The sequence below is a fragment of the Sapajus apella genome, unplaced genomic scaffold, assembly GCF_009761245.1.
Source record: "Sapajus apella isolate SASKATOON/1434 unplaced genomic scaffold, GSC_monkey_1.0 scaffold101, whole genome shotgun sequence".
NCBI lineage: Eukaryota > Metazoa > Chordata > Mammalia > Primates > Cebidae > Sapajus > Sapajus apella.
The window spans coordinates 5730782-5751159 of record NW_022437041.1 but is presented as its reverse complement, the minus strand read 5'-3'; the positions used below and the strand labels follow the sequence as shown (position 1 = coordinate 5751159).

The following is a 20378-nucleotide window of genomic DNA, read 5'->3' as shown; positions in this document are numbered from 1 at the left end:
GTCATAAGGTATACTGGTCTGTAGCTTTCTTTTGATGTCTTCTCTGGCTTTGGTGTCAGGCTATTACTTGTTTCGCAGAATGAAGTGAGTAGTGCTTCTTTCTGTTCTGTTTTTTGTAAGAATTTGTGAACAACTGTTATTAATTCTTCAGTATTTGTTAGAATTAATCAGTGAAGCTGGGCACAGTGGCTCATGCCCGTAATCCCAGCACTTTGGGAGGCCGAGGTGGGCGGATTACTTGATGTCAGGAGTTCAAGACCAGCCTGGCCAACATGGTGGGCATTGTGGCACACGCCTGTAATCCCAGCTATTCAGGAGACTGAAACAGGAGAATAGCTTGAAACTGGGAGATGGAGGTTGCAGTGAGCCAAAATCATACCACTGAACTCCAGCCTAGGCAACAGAGCAAGACTCTGTCTCAAAGGAAAAAAAAAAAAATCAGTGAAGCCACCTGGGCTTAGGATTTTTATTATAAGAAGTTTATCTGTTGTTATAGATCTATTCAGATTTTATATCTCTTCTTGACTCAGTTTATGAATTTTGAATTTTGTGTCTTTCTAGGAATTTGTCCATTGTATCTATGCAATCTGATTTGTTGGCATATGATTGTTCATAATGTTCCCTTATAATGCTTTCTGTAAGGTTAATAGTGATGACTTTGGTAACTTGAGTATTCTCTTTTTTTCTTGATCAGCCTAGCTAAAAGGTTTGTCAGTGTTGATTTTTTCTCAAAGAACCAACTTTTGAGTTACTTGATTTTTTTCTGTTATTTTTGTACAATCTATTTCATTAATTTCTATTAAGGTAATCTCTTTTTACTTTCTTCTTGTGCTAGGTTTCGTTTGCTCTTTTATTTCCCACTATCTTAAGGTAGAAGGTAACATTATTGATTTATGATTGTTCTTTCTTATTATGCCCATTTACAGCTAAAAATTTCCTCTAAGCACTGCTTTAGTTGCATCTCACAAATTTTGGTGTGCTGTGTTTCTGTCTCAGAAAGTCTTTTCTGATTTCCCTTGTGATGTTTTTCTTGACCCATTGGTTATTTAGGAGTATGTTAATTCCCACATATTTGTGAATTTCTACAAAGTTTTCTTTTGGTATTAATTTCTAGTTTCACTCCATTTTTGTTCTGTGATTTCAGTTTTTTTAATCAATCTTGCATGATATGATACCTTGCATGATTTCAATCTTTTAAAACTTTTTGAGGCTTTTCTTCTGTGGCTTACCCTGGAGAATATGCTGTGTACACTTCAGAAGAATGTGTGTATTTGCTGTTGTTGGGCGGAACATTCTATAGATTTCTGTTAGGTTTAGTTGTTTTATAGTATTGTTCAAGTCTCCTATTTCCTCCTTCTGTCTAGTAGTTCTGTTCTTTAATGAATGTGGAGTATTGGAGTCCTCAACTATTATTTTTGAATTGTCTAATGTCTTCATTTCTGTGTTTGCTTAAGTTCATATGTGTCTTATAATTGTTACATTTTTCTGATGGATTGACTCTTTTATCATTGTAAAGTGTCTATAGTAAAAATTTTTGTCTTAAAGCTTTTTAAAATATGATATTACTGTAACCGTTATAGTTCTGTTTTGCCTTCTGTTTGTGTGGTATCTTTTTCCATCCTTTTTCTTTCAACCTATTTGTGTTTTAATCTAGCCTATCTCTTATAGACAGTATATAGTTGGACCATGTGTTTTTATTCAGGCTGATAATCTCTGGTTCTGGATTGTTGACTGCATTTTCATTTAATGTTATTTATATTATTGATATATTTGGATTTACTCTGCCATTTACTTATTGCTTTTTATGTGTAATGTCTTTTGTTCTGCTTTTTTTTTTTTTTAACATTAACTGAATATTCTCAGTGTAATGTTTTAATTTTTTTTAAGCAATCCTTATTTTAGCACTGGACATTTCATTTTTTAAATAATTTTAGGCTGAGCATGGTGGCTTATGCCTGTAATCCCAGCACTTTGGGAGGCCAAGGTGGGTGCATGAATTTGAGCTCAGGAGGCCAAGACCCGCCTGGGCAACATGGCGAAACCCTGTTTCTACAAAAAGTTTAAAAAAAAAAAATTATTTCACTATATACACTTTTAACTGATTTTCTTAGTTGGTTGCTACAGGGATTATCACATGTATCTTACCAGAAACTACTTCAGATTTATAATGACTGTCTCCAGTGAGTTATATTAACATTACTTCTCTATTCTCCCTTCCTCCTTTTTGTGCTGTTATTTTAAAACATAGCACATTTATTATATGTTCTAACCCATTTATTATATGTGTTACATGGTTATAATTCTAGTATTTTTTTTTTTATATTCATGGGAGATTGGTTCCAGGACACTGCCCCACCCAATCATGGATACCAAAATTTTTTAATTTTCAGGTCTCTAGTATAAAGTATTGTAATATTTGCATATACTATACCTAATAAATAATCTCCAAATTACTTATCATATCTAATACAATGTAAATGCTGTATAGTTATGTTATTTCTACTTTTTAAATTGGATTGTTATTTTTTTTTTTTTCCTGAATCTTTTTGATGAGGTTGTTTGAAGTCATAACTGAGGGAATTCATAGATATGGGGGACCGTATTATTAAATACGTCACGTAATTTTATATCTTTTAAAACAAGATAGAAAGGAGAGCAAGTACATATAGTTTATTAATCTTATTTACTGTTTCTGCTATTAGTCATTCAGATTTACTGTCTAGTGTAATTTCTCTTACTCCAGAAGAGCTTTAGTTTTATATCAGATTTTATCTTTGTTCACTATTTTAAAGCTCTGGTTATGAATTATTTGTCCAGGTGTCACTTTCTTCATGGTTTTTTTTTTTTTTTTTGAGACAGAGTCTTACTCTGTCACCCAGGCTGGAGTGCAGTGGCATGATCTGGGCTCACTGCAGCCTTTGCCTCCGCTGTTCAAGTGATTCTCATGCCTCAGCCCCCTGAGTAACTGGGATTACAGGTGGGCACTACCATGCCCAGCTAATTTTTGTGTTTTTGGTAGAGACAGGGTTTCACCATGTTGGCCACTTTGGTTGTGAACTACTGACCTCAGATGATCCACCTGCCTTGGCTTCTCAAAGTGCTGGAATTACAGATTTTCTTCATGTTTTGTGCTTGAGGTTTGTTGCACTTTTTGGTTTTGTGGAATTAAAGTTTTTATGAAGTTTGGGAAAATTACACCTATATTTGGCCTCTTAAGTTAGTGACACAACTCATGGGTGCTATGCTTTTTTTTTTTTCCTTTCTTTCTGTTGTCTCTTTAATTTTGGATTATTTCTGTTGTAAAAGTTGATTATATAAATTGGATCATTCATTTTGTAGCACTTGTGTTTTAATTGGCTTTTGTGTTTTTGGTATTGAATTGAATAACCTAGATAAATTTAGTTATATACAGGCTCTCAAAGTTCAAAAGGCATGCTAAGATATTTTTTGGGACACCAGCTGGTAACATGTTTATACATTTTGTGGATCATTCACAGGCTGTTATTCTTAAAACTAAAAGACCACGCTACAAAATCATATACTCCAAGTAAGATTCATTTCTTAATTGGTATCATGAGGCTCCAAAACTAATTCAGTACTCAAAGATTGCTGCAATACAAAATTCTGTCTCAGAGTTAGCTGAGAATCCAGAGCTTTCCCCTTCTTTTTCTACAATCCTTCCTTTTATCCTTCTCTAAACTAAACTCTCTTTTTCAAAATGCCTTGGCTTTCTAGCATACTATTTAAGTAAAAACACTTGAACAAAATTGATATAACACAAAATTATTTAGACCGTTCTGCTTTTTTTTTTTTTTGGAGACGGAGTCTCACTCTGTTGCCCAGGCTGACTGGAGTACAGTGGCACAATCTCGGCTCATTGCAAACGCTGTCTCGAAGGTTCAAGCGATTCTCTTGCCTCAGCCTCCTGAGTACCTGGGATTACGGACACGTGCCACCACACCCAGCTAATTTTTGCATTTTTAGGAGAGACTGAGTTTCGCTATATTGGTCAGGCTGGTCTTGAACTCCTGACATCAAGTGACCCACCCACCTTGGCTTCCGAAAGTGCTGGGAGGATTGCAGGTGTGAGCCATCATGCCCAGCCTTTTGTGCAATTTTATAAAGCAAAAGATGAAATTCTCATGTAAAAGACACCCTTCCTGTACTAAAAGGAATGGTGACATTCTTCTTATCAAGGACAGAGAATCTAGAACAAGAAAAATACCATATAGACCTTTGCCTTCTTCATCTGATTCAGTCACATTTTCACATTTATCTATTCTTTGTCCAATCCAGTATATTGACAACTGATTGTAACTTCTTTACGCCAAATTTGATACACAGCCTTCATAAGATTACCTATTTTTAGAAAAATTTTAACGTTTGCCCTATTCCATTTTGTTAGAAATATAATTTGGATTCACCTGTCTTATAAACCAGTAAGTTTATATGTTTTACTATCTTGTGACTACAGTTCTGAAATAAAAGCTATGAGACCTTTATTTGTGCATATGTATATATGTTTAGATGTGTGTATACATAGGTACATGTATTATGTTACATGTTATGTCTATATAACATGTCTGGTATAGTTGGCCAGAAGTTTAAGAGATTCTATTCCATTAGGTATAAGTAAGTGAACACTCATGTAAAATATATAGTGATTAACATTAATCTTTTTTCAGTTTATGTGACTGACTAAATCTTTGATAATTTAGTTTTAAAATTGTTGATAAAATAAAATTCAAGTCTTCAAAACTGGCTGGGCATTGTGGCTCACATCTGTAATTCCAGCACTTTGGGAGGCTGAGACGGGTGGATCACTTGAGGCCATCCTGAGCAAGTTTGATTTCCAAGATTTTGAGACCACCCTGGCAACAAGGTGAAACTGTCTCTATTAAAAATACAAAAATTAGCCAGGCGTGGTAGTGTGGTGTGGTGTGTGCCTCTAGTCTCAGCTACTCAGAGACTGAGTCAGGAGAATCGCTTGCACCCAGGAGGTGGAGGCTGCAGTGAGCCGAGATTGTACCACTGCACTCCAGCCTGGCCACAGAGCAAGACTCTCAAAAAGAAAAGGTTAAAATTGTCAAAATACATTTTTGCTTGGAATTAGTGGCCAGTTTTATCTTTGTTGCTGTTAATGTTTTAAAGTCTTGGAGCTTTAAGTCCAGCAGAAAATAAAATGATCTTCATGTAATTCTTTGATACGTGAGATTAATATTATTGATTTAATAAAAACTGCTGTGACTTCTGAGTTATTTACAACATACCCATATATTTCACTTTAGGTTCTTATTTAGGTACACATCTGATATTAACAGGTTTTAATTTTGATTAATTAAAAAAACTTAAATAATGACTAGCTCTGATACCTCAATTTTCATAATGAATCTAGGCATAATTACTAAAAAGTTTATGTAACTAAATGGCATAAACATAACTAAACTTTCCAAATAATTTGAAATCTTTAAATTATGTTACATTAAATTAAGTAACAGAGAACTCATTAAATGCCTGAGTTATATCCAAATAAAAGAATAAAACAAATTGCTGAATAAATAGGTTTGTTCTTTGCTTCTTAAATTTTATAAATATACTTAAGACTAAATAGGGCCGGGCGCGGTGGCTCACGCCTGTAATCCCAGCACTTTGGAAGGCCGAGGCGGGTGGATCACGAGGTCAAGAGATCGAGACCATCCTGGTCAACATGGTGAAACCCCGTCTCTACTAAAAATACAAAACATTAGCTGGGCATGGCGGTGCGTGCCTGTAATCCCAGCTACTCAGGAGGCTGAGGCAGGAGAATTGCCTGAACCCGGGAGGCGGAGGTTGCGGTGAGCCGAGATCGCGCCATTGCACTCCAGCCTGGGTAACAAGAGCGAAACTCCATCTCAAAAAAAAAAAAAAAAAAAAAAAAAAAAGACTAAATATACTTACATTTATTAATATACATAAAATTATAAAAAGGACAATGTTTTTTAATTAAAAAATAATGACTCAAATTCACAAGTTAAAGTTTGTTTCAAAATATAAATTTAAGAAGAAAATTAAAATTGGAGAAAAAATAACTGTGGGAGAGCAAGAGAGAGATGCAAAGATAGTTATGGATACAAAGATGTATGTTTAGTTAAATAATAATTTTAAAATAAATGTCTGTGATAAATTTTTGTCCTAGGGCAAAATGGTTGTTCTAGTATCAAAAAAGAAAAATTAGGTGTTTGAGAAAATAATGAAAGATCTTAACAAGTCAAAGAGGGTTTATGAAGGCTGGGCTTTATAAAGGAAGGGTTATGTGTGATCAGGTTGATGGGGTTGGAAAGGATTTCTTTATAAGTTTTTTCTAAAAATTAAACATTGGTGTCAGTTGTTACTGATTGATATAGGACCAAACTCTGAATCTCTGTGTTTAAAAACAACGAGGTTTTCTTGAAGTATTGATCAGCTTTTAATAAAATTGCAAGAGGTTTTAATTTTTTTTTTCCCCATTTATTTATTTTATTGCATTTTAGGTTTTGGGGTACATGTGAAGAACATGCAAAATTGTTGCATAGGAACACATCTGGCAGTGTGATCTGCTGCGAGGTTTTAATTTTTAATTCCAGAATCTGTTTCTTTAACAGCCATCTTCCAAACTGCAGGCAGTTTCACTTTTTTCCTACATTTCTTCCTGATACCTATTTAATTTCCCCATTTCAGGTTAAAAATGTTGTCTTCTGTCTTTAAAATTATTATTTTAATTAATTAATTTATTTATTTATTGGAGATGGCCTCACCCAGTCGCCTGGGCTGGAGTGCACTGATGTGATCTCAGTTCACTACAACCTCTGCCTCCCAGGTTCTAGATATTCTCCTGCCCCAGCCTCCCAAGTAGCTGGTATTACAGGTGTCCACCACCACACTCTGCTACTTTTTATATTTTTAGTAGATAATGGCATTTTGCCATGTTGGCCAGGCTGGTCTCGAACTCCTGGCCTCAAGTGATACTCTCAGTGCTGGAATTAGAGGTATGAGCCCCCACGCTCAGCCTTATTTCTTAAGATAGTGTTTTCCTTTTGAAATTTCTCAGATTCATGTATCAGAGGTTTTTTTTGTTGTTTTTTGTTTTTTGGTGACAGGGGCTCACTCTGTTACAGGCTGAAGTGCAGTGGCACAATCTTGGCTCACTGCAACCTCCAATTCCCAGACTTAAGTGGTCCTACTGCCTCAGCCTCCTGAGTATGTTGGACTACAGGTGTGCACCCCATGCGTGGCTAATTTTTGTATATATATATATATTTTTTTTTTAAGAGATGTGGTTTTGCCATTTTGCCCAAGTTGGTCTCAAACTCCAGAGTTCAAGCAATCCGCCCGCCTAGGTCTCCCAAAGTGCTGGGATTGCAAATGTGAGCTACCATGCCTGGCTGGAGGTTCAGTTTTCACTGTGTCTCAGCACATGATTTTCAGGTCATGCATATCGTTACTTTTTGCTCTTTTCCCCTTTTGAGAAGGCCTGGGTTGCTAACTCTTTTCAGCTTTTTTCTGTCAGCTTCCATAACCGTATTCTATGGTTCTAACTCTGCTGTTATATTCTGACACTAAAATATTTATCTTGAAGGCCTTAATTCTTTACCTGTGGCTTTTCATGATGTGTCTGAATTGTTACAGTTACTGTGTAACATTATTTCTTTGTCTGATTAAATTCAAGTGCTCTTTTTATCTAAATGAGCTTCCCCCAAGAAGGAACAATCATACTGCAGAAAGTTTTTCTTTGCCTTTTTGATAACGGCCTAAGAAACAGCTTTTATGTTTTATCAAGAAAGTTTCCTGTTTTAGGTTTTTGATTACTTAAAAAACAAACAAAACCCATCTATGTAATATATCCTGTTTCCTGTTTATTAGGTTTTTGATTACTTAAAAAAAAAAAAAAACCCATCTACGTAATATACAAAAGAAACATCTGAAATTTTAAAAGATTAAGGGTTTTTTGTTTGTTTGTTTTAATCCATGTAGCTCTGTATCCCTTCTAAAGCTTTTTGAAAGGCTTTAAACTCTGGTTACATAAATGACTATTATTTCACAAGTGACCTGTGATCCGGTTTTGATCAAATGTCTTGAAACTTTCAACCTCTTTGACAAACTTCCCCAAAATCAAATTCTAGTTTTAGTATTTTTAACCTAAATTAACTGAGATTTTTTTAGGTGAACCCCTGGAAGGCCTCAAAAGATTTCCCTCATCTTGGGAGATATTAAATGATTAGGCTTATTTGATAAATTGTATAAAAGACATTGACAAATGACAAGTGATACTAGATCTATTAGTTGCATTCGTGGATATTTGTTGATACGTTTCATAAATTGTTTAAATTATAGAAATCTGTTGTTATAATTTTGGTTTTTATCTTAATGCTGTGTTTCATAGAGATTACAGATTTTGTTGTCAGTTGTAAACTTTCATCAGATTTTTAAACTATGGCTATTCTAAGTTTTTGCCATCTAGTTACAGTTTTGAATTCTTCTCTAAAAACACTGATAATCATGAAAATGACTCTAACAAGTGCCCTTAAGTCAAGCTTCTGATAACTTTAAGATCAATGGACTTAATAAAGATTTCCAAAACTCTAATTTAAGAAACTGTTGGATTCATGAAACTGCTAATCAAGATCAAGCAGAACAAAAATGAATTACATAGGATTGAATAACCGATGATGATGTTTTATTGACTTTTATTTAAAATATTATTTGTTCTTTATGCAAATATTTTGTTTTTCAGACTTAAGAAAATTTTTTCTCTCAAGCTATATATAATTAATAACAGTTTGATAAAGTATGTTTTTGTAAACACAGAGAAAACATTTATTTTACTTTATTTTTAAATTCAGTCTCCGTAGAGACTGTCAAAAATTGCCAATGCCGACTATATTGCAAGTTGTCACGGCAGGGTATTGGGAAAAGTTTTTAATTAGCAATAATCACGCCTTGGATAAACCTCATTGGCCGATACTGCCGCTGTGCAAAGCTAAAACATTATTATTTTTTCTATTTAATGCCTCTGCAATTAGAAAACTTATGTGCGTTCTTTTGGCAATTAGTTATTTACATATGTCTAATAGAAATCTCTCTATAGCAGAATACAATTGAAAACATTGGTTATATTACCAAGGCTTTGACTGAAATGTCATATTTGAAAATATGCATAAAATACCTGACTTCAAAGGTTCCTAGCCTTACAGCGAGTAAATTAAAAATTGTCACTTCCTGGCAGACCCAGGAACCTTAAGACTGTCAGTAAAAATAAAGTCTGCCTTGGTTTGGTTTCCTAACCTCAAGAGGTTTTAAAATCTGAGATTTATATGTGATCGGTATAGAAAAAAAGTTACATTTCCAATAAAAAGCTATAATACACCTGTTAGATTGTAGCTCTGTTGGTTGTTTTTGCATTCTTGTTATCTACCTGTAGACTAGATCCTAAATTCTTCCAGATTTCTGCAATCCAGCTGTCTTCCATAAAATTACTAAAAATGGGAACTGTACTGTTTCTAAAGCCCTATCAACTGAAACTAGATAAATTTTAAGAAGCAAGTCTCATGCCTGATGTATGGGTCACATAAAGAGTTCACCAAAATGTCTGATGTTTTAATCAGAGACATTCAGACTGCACACCAGGACAATAAGTTGACTTTTTTTCTTAATGCTGTAGATAGCCTTTCCCAAGACAATGGGGGGCAAGACTCCCTATGATGACACTCCTACCCCTCTTGATGTCTGTCTTTTTGGCTTGACAAAATAATGCTGTAATTAAATTTCACAATCAGTAACTGCTTTAAGTAACTTGACAAAACCTGACCTAAGAAAGTCTTTTTTTTTTTTTTTTTTTTTGAGACAGAGTCTTGCTCTGTCGCCAGGCTCCAGGCTGGAGTGCAGTGGCATGATCTTGGCTCACTGCAACCTCTGCCTCCTGGGTTCAGGCAATGCTTCTGCCTCAGCCTCCCGAGTAGCTGGGACTACAGGCGCGTGCCACCACACTCAGCTAATTTTTGTATTTTTTAGTAGAGACGGGGTTTCACCATGTTGGCCAGGATGGTCTTGATCTCTTGACCTCGTGATCCACCTGCCTTGTCCTCCCAAAGCGCTGGGATTACAGGCATGAGAAAGTATTTTATTCTACCTAGTGAGTAACTTTAGCAATATCTATAACACAACTTTTTGTTCAAAATGTACTGGTGATCCCTTCTGTAGAGTTGGCGTTTTCTGCTTTAATTCAACCCAGTTCTAAAATAGTGTTTAATGGCTACAACTAGTCTCACCGAGTATCCCCCATGGTCTTTTGATTTGTTTAGTTAGATGCCATCAGGCTTATGTTCTTGTTTTGAAACGATTGTACAAACTAAATTTATTATATTATTTTCTTATGATTTTTAAGCCTTGTTTTTATTGCTTGTCTAATTTTTGTAAAGCCAGCTTTCCCAGCAGGTTAATGTTAGCTCAACACTTTGAGATGATTGTTAATTTCCTATGGAACTAATAAGATGGAACTTCAGGCAAAGCTTCCCTGAGAAAATTTTCCCTTCTGTCCTCTTTGTTACTCAAATGTAGCCCAGCTCCCTGACATAGATCCCCTGTATCTTACCCACAGTGTGGGATAGAGACAACCAGGACAGGTTTGTCCGGGCCCTGAGGGACAATTAAGCCTAACTTCAAGATAATTGATTAGCTGTGCTTTCAGAGAAAGATCTTGATGAAAAGGGGAAATGTGAGTGTTGATTATACAAAATTGGTTCATTCTGGTCATACCCAACCAAGTCAGAGTTGAGGGACCAGGGGGAAAATCACTCAGGGCACATGGCAGCTGTTCTAATAATTAATTTTCCACAAGCCTGGCTACTTAAAGTGGTCTGCTGTAATCCTAAGACTGGTTTTACCTAGTAGTTGCTGAAACAACCTGCCATGACTCTGTGACTAGTTTTACTCACCATTGTCACTCACTCAGCTTGCCAGCTCCCCAAAACTATATGCTAGTGTCAATAAGCTTTTGTTAAAAACAATGCATAACAACATTTCTCGTTCTAATAAAACTCCCAACATTCTCTTTATTATTAGAAGAAACTTTATTATTTGAAGACCACCCAGTCATTATATATGTCCTGAATTATAATTTTTGCTTCCCCAATAAAAAGTGAAATTAGAAATTTATGTTATTTTTGACTTTAACATTATTGCTGTCTTCAATTTTACTAACCTTTTCTTCTGTAGTGTTTAGCCTGCTGTTATTCTCATCCAGTGTGTTTTTCGTATAAAACACTGTAGCTTCTACCTCTAGATGGCTGATTTGGGTCATCAGAAATGATCACCACCACCTCCTTTTCTTTAAAGACTTATATGCTTTTCTTTTGTCCTTTTCTACTTCACTTCTGCCAAAGCGTTGCCTTCTTATATATCACATACATTATTATAGTACGAAATACAAGAGAATCTTAAATAACAGTTCATGTGCAGAACAGTTACAGATGCAATAAAAATTCATGTGTGTTAAACACAGAGTTGTGTTATGAGGCTAATGAAAAATGATACTTTTATTTGGTCAATAAATAAGATCTTTTTAAAAGTATCTTTCATGTTTTTGCCTAAAATGTTCAATCGTTCTTGTAGTTTTTTGAATTTATGACATGGATATAATAACTTTAAATTGTTTACTAATTCTGTCATCTCTGTTTTGGGTTTTTTTTTTTTTTTCTCAGTAGTCTTATTTTCCTATTTCTTTGCGTACCTGGTATTTTATTGGATTCTAGACATTGTCAGTTTTACTTTCTGAGAGCTAGATATTTTGTATTCTTGGAAATGTTTTGAGTTTTTTCTGGCATGCAGTTAAGTAGCTTGCAAACAGTTTGTTATTTTCGTGTCTTGCTCTTAAACTTTGTTAGGTGGAATCAGAACAGTATTTAGTCTAGAGTTAGTTTTCCCCACTATTGAGGAAAGACCTTTCTTAGTACTCTACCCTGATGTCACATGTATCTTGAAGTTTTCCACTCTGATTAATGTCACTGTTCCATGCCATATGAGCACTGAGCACTGTTACCTCTAATTTTTTAATGTGTCTTCCCTAACCTCCGATCATGTTGAGAACTTGATCACTGCATGGTTGTTACAAGAAAGCTTTCCTAGAACACCAGCAGTTCTCTCTGTGCAGCTGTTTTCCAGTAATTTGCCTTGCAAAGTAGCCATCTTATTACACTGGACCTCCCACATTTGCATCTTTCTCTTAGGGATATAGCTAGGCACTATCTATGTTTTCTTTGCAGGGAAGAAACTTTCTGTAAGCTATAAGCCAGGATAGCTGTCGGGCTTGGCTTGATTCTGTTTTACAGAAATGGATATTAAGTTTCTTGAGAACTCTTATTTCTTTATATTTTTGACTGATTTTTTTAGTTGTTTCAAGCTGAAGAGTAAATTCATTCCCTGTTGTTCTATCTTGTCTGAAGCAGTAGCCTTAGTTTTTGTTTCAGTGAAATGATTAGCTTATGACTTGGAAAGACTCACATAAACCCTTATTTGAACTTATATTGAGAATTTCAAAATTTTATTAGGCTTAATTTTGTATAGGCTTAATGTATTTTATTAAGTGCATAGGGAGTATAGTAAATAATATAGAAAGGAATAATAGTAAAACACATTTCTGAAGGAGTCAATGTAAGTTTGTGTTTTTGTTTTTGAGATGGAGTTTCATTCTTGTTGCCTAGGCTGGAGTGGAATGGCGTGATCTTGGTTCACTGCAACCTCCGCTTCCTGGGTTCAAATGATTCTCCTGCCTCAGTCTCCGAGTGGCTGGGATTACAGGTGCCTGCCACCATGCCCAGCTAATTTTTATATTTTTAGCAGAGACACAGTTTCACCATGTTGGTCAGGCTGATCTTGATCTCCTGACCTCAGGTGATCCACCCACCACGGCCTCCCAAAGTGCTGGGATTACAGATGTGAGCCACTATGCCTGGCCAGAAGTTTTTTTGCTTTTTTTTTAAAACTCATCCTGGGCTCCATAGGCATGGAAACTTTTTTTTAATGTAATGGGATACTTTTTTTTTGTTTTGTTTTTTGTTTTTTTATTTTTATTTTTATTTTATTTTATTGTTTTCCCATTTATTTTATTGCATTTTAGGTTTTGGGGTACATGTGAAGAACATGCAAAATTGTTGCATAGGTACACACGTGGCAGTGTGATTTGCTGCCTTCCTCCCCATCACCTACATCTGGCATTTCTCCCCTTGCTATCTCTCCCCAGCTCCCCACCCCCCACCGTCCCTCCCCTATTTCCCCCCAACTGACCCTAGTGTATAGTGCTCCCCTCCCTGTGTCCATGTGTTCTCATTGTTCAACACCTGCCTATGAGTGAGTACATGCGGTGTTTGATCTTCTGCTCTTCTGTCAGTTTGCTGAGAATGATGGTTTCCAGGTTCATCCATGTCCCTACAAAGGACCCAAACTCATCGTTTTTGATGGCTGCATAATATTCCATGGTGTATATGTGCCACATTTTCCCTATCCAGTCTATCGTCGATGGGCATTTGGGTTGGTTCCAGGTCTTTGCTATTGTAAACAGTGCTGCAATGAATATTCGTGTGCACGTGTCCTTATAGTAGAACAATTTGTAATCCTTTGGATATATACCCAGTAATGGGATTGCTGGGTCAAATGGAATTTCTATTTCTAGGTCCTTGAGGAATCGCCACACTGTCTTCCACAATGGTTGAACTAATTTACACTCCCACCAACAGTGCAAAAGTGTTCCTATTTCTCCACACCCTCTCCAGCATCTGTTGTCTCCAGATTTTTTAATGATCGCTATTCTAACTGGCGTGAGGTGGTATCTCAATGTTGTTTTGATTTGCATTTCTCTGATGACCAGTGATGATGAGCATTTTTTCATATGTTTGTTGGCCTCACGTATGTCTTCTTTTGTAAAGTGTCTGTTCATATCCTTTGCCCACTTTTGAATGTGCTTGTTAGTTTTTTTCCTGTAAATCTGTTTTAGTTCTTTGTAAATTCTGGATATCAGCCCTTTGTCAGATGGGTAAACTGCAAAAATTTTTTCCCATTCTGTTGGTTGCCGATTCACTCTAATGACTGTTTCTTTTGCTGTGCAGAAGCTGTGGAGTTTGATTAGGTCCCATTTGTCTATTTTGGCTTTTGTTGTCAATGCTTTTGGTGTTTTGGTCATGAAGTCCTTGCCTACACCTGTGTCCTGAATGGTTTTGCCTAGATTTTCTTCTAGGGTTTATATGGTGTTAGGTCTTATGTTTAAGTCTTTAATCCATCTGGAGTTAATTTTAGTGTAAGGTGTCAGGAAGGGGTCCAGTTTCTGCTTTCTGCACATGGCTAGCCAGCTTTCCCAACACCATTTATTGAACAGGGAATCCTTTCCCCATTGCTTGTTTTTGTCAGGTTTGTCAAAGATCAGGTGGTTGTAGATATGTTGTGTTGCCTCCGAGACCTCTGTTCTGTTCCATTGGTCTATATCTCTGTTTTGGTACCAGTACCATGCTGTTTTGATTACTGTAGCCTTGTAGTATAGTTTGAAGTCTGGTAGTGTGATGCCCTCCACTTTGTTCTTTTTGCTTAGAATTGACTTGGCTATGCGGGCTCTCTTTTGGTTCCATATGAAGTTTAAGGTGGTTTTTTCTAGTTCTGCGAAGAAGGTCATTGGTAGCTTGATGGGGTTAGCATTGAATCTGTAAATTACTTTGGGCAGTATGGCCATTTTCACGACATTGATTCTTCCTAACCATGAACATGGAATGTTTCTCCATCTGTTTGTGTCCTCTCTTATTTCGTTGAGCAGTGGCTTGTAGTTCTCCTTGAAGAGGTCCTTTACGTTCCTTGTTAGTTGTATTCCTAGGTATTTTATTCTCTTTGTGGCAATTGTGAATGGAAGTTTGTTCTTGATTTGGCTCTCTTTAAGTCTGTTATTGGTGTATAGGAATGCATGTGATTTTTGCACATTGATTTTGTATCCTGAGACTTTGCTGAACTTGCTTATCAGTTTCAGGAGGTTTGGGGCTGAGACGATGGGGTCTTCTAGATATACAATCATGTCGTCTGCAAATAGAGACAATTTGACGTCCTCCTTTCCTATTTGAATGCCCTTTGTTTCTTTTTCTTGCCTGATTGCTCTGGCTAGAACTTCTAATACTATATTGAATAGCAGTGGTGAGAGAGGGCATCCTTGTCTGGTGCCACATTTCAAGGGGAATGCTTCCAGTTTTTGCCCATTCAGTATGATATTGGCTGTTGGTTTGTCATAAATAGCTTTTATTATTTTGAGATACGTTCCATTGATACCTAGCTTATTGAGTGTTTTTAGCATAAAGGGCTGCTGAATTTTGTCAAAGGCCTTCTCTGCATCAATTGAGATAATCATGTGGTTTTTGTCTTTGGTTCTGTTTATGTGGTGAATTACGTTTATAGACTTGCGTATGTTGAACCAGCCTTGCATCCCCGGGATGAAGCCTACTTGATCATGGTGGATAAGCTTTTTGATGTGCTGTTGCAATCGGCTTGTCAGTATTTTATTGAAGATTTTTGCATCTATGTTCATCATGGATATTGGCCTGAAGTTTTCTTTTCTTGTTGAGTCTCTGCCGGCTTTTGGAATCAGGATGATGTTGGTCTCATAAAATGATTTGGGAAGAATTCCCTCTTTTTGTATTGTTTGGAATAGTTTCAGAAGCAATGGTACCAGCTCCTCTTTGTATGTCTGGTAGAATTCGGCTGTGAACCTGTAATGGGATACTTTTAAGGAATATTTTAACCGATTCACTCATCAAAATTAAGACATTCATATTAAACACAACTTGTGACATGAGTTGTGTTTGTTGCAGTTTTAGTGTTCTAAGTTTTAAAAATAACTATTTTTCAGGCATATTAATGAGGATAAGAGAAAAACGGAAGCTCAAAAGCAAATTTTTGATGTTGTTTATGAAGTAGATGGATGCCCAGTAAGTATTCTTCTTTAACAGTTATGAATTTATCTTCTCTTTGTTAATGAGGTTTCTGTGGTTTTAATATAAATAATATCTTGGCACTATTTTCTTTTACATTGCAGCTTCTTAAAAGTTACTTGATACCAAGTGATTTCTTTTGTTAATTTTTTCAACCTATACAGGCTAATCTTTTATCTTCTCACCGAAGCTTAGTACAACGGGTTGAAACAATTTCTCTAGGTGAGCACCCCTGTGACAGAGGAGAACAAGTAACTCTATTCCTCTTCAATGATTGTCTAGAGGTAAAGATGTACTTCACATAGTATAATAACACTTCTGAATTTTGTAACTTCCCTGAATATTTAAAACCCAGCTTTAATTGAAGTATAATGTCGAATTTTAAAGTAAACTCAAATAATAATTTCTTTAAAAAATTGAGGACAATTGATTTAATACTGTTAATAGAATGCTTTTAGAAGAAAGTGTACTATTAAGAAGCATGATAAATTTTCATGATTTCAAATCTGTTAAAATGAAAATTTATTTCCATGTAAATAAATGCTTAGGTCAAGAATTCTGAGAACTTCTTGTTTCTATGTATATTTATTCAAGATTCGTAAAATAGTTCTGAGATTTTTGAAATTTAAGTAGATTTTTTTCAGTAATGATGAGGTTGTATTTTGTTGAAGAGGGAGATCACTTGATGATTTACTATTGTGAATTCTTTATGATTCCTTAATTCTTCTTAAATCAGCAGGTTTTAGAGTAAATGAGGAGTCAGATGGGGTATAATGAATCTAATTCTAAAATTTTTACGTATCCATATTAGATTTTCTTTTTATGTTACCCCTACGAGCAAATTGAATCAGGTGTGTGTTTTTTAACTCGTTCATCTTTCTAATATGTATTTTTAAACAACAGTAGTAAGGGATAAAAAGAAGTGCAGTTTTCCTTTATCTCAGAAGAGAAAAATGTTCATTTTGATAAAGCAGACATTAGTAAGAAGACTCATTTGACTTTTCTGTTACTGGAAACTTTCTGTTACCTTCATCAAAATGTTTAAAGAGTTTTCTTTTTCTTTTTCTCTTTTTTTTTTTTTTTTTTTTGAGATAGGTTCTCACTCTCATTGCCTAGGTTGGTGTGCAGTGGCAAGATCACAGCTCATTGCAGCCTTGACTTCCTGGGCTCAGGTGATTTTCTTACCCAACATCCCAAGTAGCTGGGACTATAGGCACTCGTCACCATGTCCAGCTTATTATTTTTAGCAGAGACTGGTTTTGTCATGTTGCCCGGGCTGGTTTTGAACTCCTGGACTCAAACAATCTACCCACCCCAGCCTCCCAAAGTGTTGGGATTACAGGTGTGAGCCACCGCACCTGCCTCCTTTTTTTTTTTTTTTTTTAATGTCTTATATGCTTTCTGTTTGTCCTTTCCTACTTCACTTCTATCAAAGTGTTGCCTTCTCATATATCATATACGTTATTATTTATTGTATAAAATACAAGACAATCTCAACAATTCATGTGCAGAACAGTTACAAGTACAATAAAATCTCACCAAAAATTCACTTTTGTTAAATGCAGAGTTTTGTTGTCATGAGGCTAAATGAAAAATGATACTTTTCTTTGGTCAATCATGTTACAAAAAGCCCAAAAGTAAAACTACTATACGGCATTGACCATATCCTGAAGTGAGAAACTGAAAAAATCTTGAGGCAGATAATTCTCAACCACCTGTTTCCCTCATAAAGAGGACTTTAGCCTGCCCTGATTGAGAACAGAGGTTAGGCGGAGTCAATTTTCAATTATATGTTATCTGGCTTCACATCGTCATGGGGTTTTACTGTATATAGTTTATCAGTACTTTATTCGTTTGCTTCTATTAAAGCTTTTTTTATAGGTTTTTCCTGTTAGAGTCCGTAGATTAGCTTGCTTTATTCATCTAAAAGGTTAGATTATCTCTATTTCTTTGCTAATCCTTTCTGGTTTTTATCCCTTATTCCTGACAAAGCTGTGGCTTACATTTTTTATCTTATATTCCCTCCAAATTCCTTGAAGTCTTCTGTGATTGGTTCATTGACTTGCCATACACTTTAATTTCTGGTATTGGTCATTTCCTGTAGCTCCCAAGTCCCTGGCTTCTCATTTCCTTTACCTTCTTGAATCTATTGACTTTTTGTTCTATCTCTTCTAGCTTCCCTGTCTTAGAATCACTTCAACAAAAACTGCTTTATTTATAACATTAAATTTGGACTTCAGAATTCATAATAAAAAAAAAAAAAAGAAAAGAAAAACCTATAATCCTAAATAAGCTTGTATTCTTTAGCTTATTTGTTTAGGAAAAGTAAACAAAACTCTTAGTAAACTGGGAATGGAAATTATGGTACATTCTTAACTTGATAAAAACGTATAGCCAGCATCATATTTAATAATAAAAGAAACATTCAAAATGGGTAAAATCTATATTTTCTTAAGGACAGGTTATTTTATACTGAATCTCAACTAATTTTAAATTTAAGGATATATTTAACTTTTAAATGTTTTATCCATATTTTAAGGGTTTTTTTTTTTTTGTTAAGCACTGAAGTACTAGCATTTGTCATCAAATTAACACTTGTAATTGTTTTCCCTTTTCAAAAATAAAGCTTAAAATCATTTAATTATTTTGCTTAGCCAATTATTCCTCTTCTCCTGAATTCCAGGCCTTTTATTTAAGATTCCGTCATTCCTTGATCCTATCACTTCTTATCATGTTTCTAGTTCTTTCATACCTCTTGAACCTTTTGCAAAATATCCCTTGGCCTGTTTTCCTGACTTTTGAATTCTTCTTAGGTAAACATGAGCATTTCTGCTACACAATTACATGTTTGACTTTTATTGCATAGTAACTCTGCTTCTTATAACAACTCTGTAATGAATAATAACTAAATGAGTTACATATCGATCTATGTGATTAGTGCTAGTTTATTTTTTAAGTATTTTGCCTTATTTTTATTCATTTTATTGACTGTTACTTTATTTTCTACAACCAGATAGCAAGAAAACGGCACAAGGTTATTGGCACATTTAGGAGTCCTCATGGCCAAACCCGACCCCCAGCTTCTCTTAAGCATATTCACCTAATGCCTCTTTCTCAGATTAAGAAGGTACTGGACATAAGAGAGACAGAAGGTATGCTGGTCGGATAAATTCTTGGTTATATAAAAATAGTTTGTATTCATTGTAGGTTTGATTGACTCCATTATGGCTTTTTTCAGTTGGTAAATTAAATATAGTTGATTAGACTGCTAAAGTAATTGTTCTTGCACCTGTATCTTAACTCCATCTCTAGGAACAGAATTGACTTTTTGTTTTTTTCAGATGAAAGTACTATCTCAACCTATAGGATACCCTCATCTTTTAAAGGTCAAAGAGCTTTAAATGGCTATGTATTAAGATAGCGCCATAGCCTAGCCTATTCCCACACCAAAACTTATCTTTTTGGTTCCTTCAGAATGCAAAATAACCAGTCTATTACCTGCACCCCGTCTTAACACTTTCATTGTTGCCAAGAGTTGCCTTTTTATGGCTATGTTTAAGGTATGGATCAGGAATAGATGTGAGTGCAATAAATAAACCCGGAGTAACTGGTAGAGTTAATATGGGGTCATATGGTGTATTAAGGAACATTTTACTCTAAATTTTGGTAGTGTTAGAGAGCAGGTTCTCTGAATGCCTGAAATTGCTGAAAATTTATACCTACCTACAACAGTGTCATCTGTTTGACACCTTGTGGTGTATGTGCATGGCCATATTTTGAATGTTAGGCATGTGTTTTTACGATATTAGCTCTTGCCATTACCTATTCCTCTAATAGTGAAAGGTTTCAGTTCATGAGAAATTATTTATTTTATTTTAAAAGAAATGATTTTTTTTTTTTAATGAAGTCTGACTCTATTGCCCAGGCTGGAGTGCAGTGGCATAATCTTGGTTCACTGAAGCCCACCTCCGGATTCTCCTCCCTCAGCCTCCCGAGTAGCTGGCATTACAGGTGTACCTTGTCATGCCTGGCTAATTTTTTGTGTTTTTACTAGAGATGGGGTTTCACCATGTTGGCCAGGCTGATCTCGAATTCCTGACCTCAAGTGATTCTCCTACTTGGACCTTCCAAAGTGCTGGGATTACAGGCATGAGCCACTGTGCCCAGCCAAGAAATGATTCTTTTTTTTTTTTTTTTTTTTTTTGAGATGGGGTCTCCTTCTGTTACTAGGCTGGAGTACAGTGGCACAATCTTGGCCCACTACAACCTCCACCTCCTATGTTCATGCGATTCTCTTGTCTCAGCCTCCCGAATACCTGGGATTACAGGCATGCACCACCACACCTAGCTAATTTTTGTATTTTTAGTAGAGAGGGGTTCCACTGTGTTGGCCAGGATGGTCTCGATTTC

The 20378-nt window shown here is 35.6% G+C and overlaps 1 protein-coding gene and 1 non-coding gene across 5 annotated transcripts in view; one reads left to right on the top strand and one right to left on the bottom strand.

Annotated features, from left to right (window-relative positions):
- The window catches only part of ECT2 (epithelial cell transforming 2), an 84884-nt gene that overhangs the window by 48503 nt on the left and 16003 nt on the right, over positions 1-20378 (top strand). For all 4 annotated transcript variants that reach the window (XM_032258288.1, XM_032258287.1, XM_032258289.1 and 1 more), the window contains 3 exons: positions 15887-15965; positions 16133-16252; positions 18982-19120. In XM_032258288.1, the coding sequence (XP_032114179.1) occupies positions 15887-15965; positions 16133-16252; positions 18982-19120 (338 nt within the window). The remainder of the gene's footprint in view (positions 1-15886; positions 15966-16132; positions 16253-18981; positions 19121-20378) is intronic.
- Positions 8859-8997, bottom strand: LOC116536537. Its single transcript, XR_004262689.1, has one exon. It is a non-coding gene; the product is annotated as a U4 spliceosomal RNA (small nuclear RNA).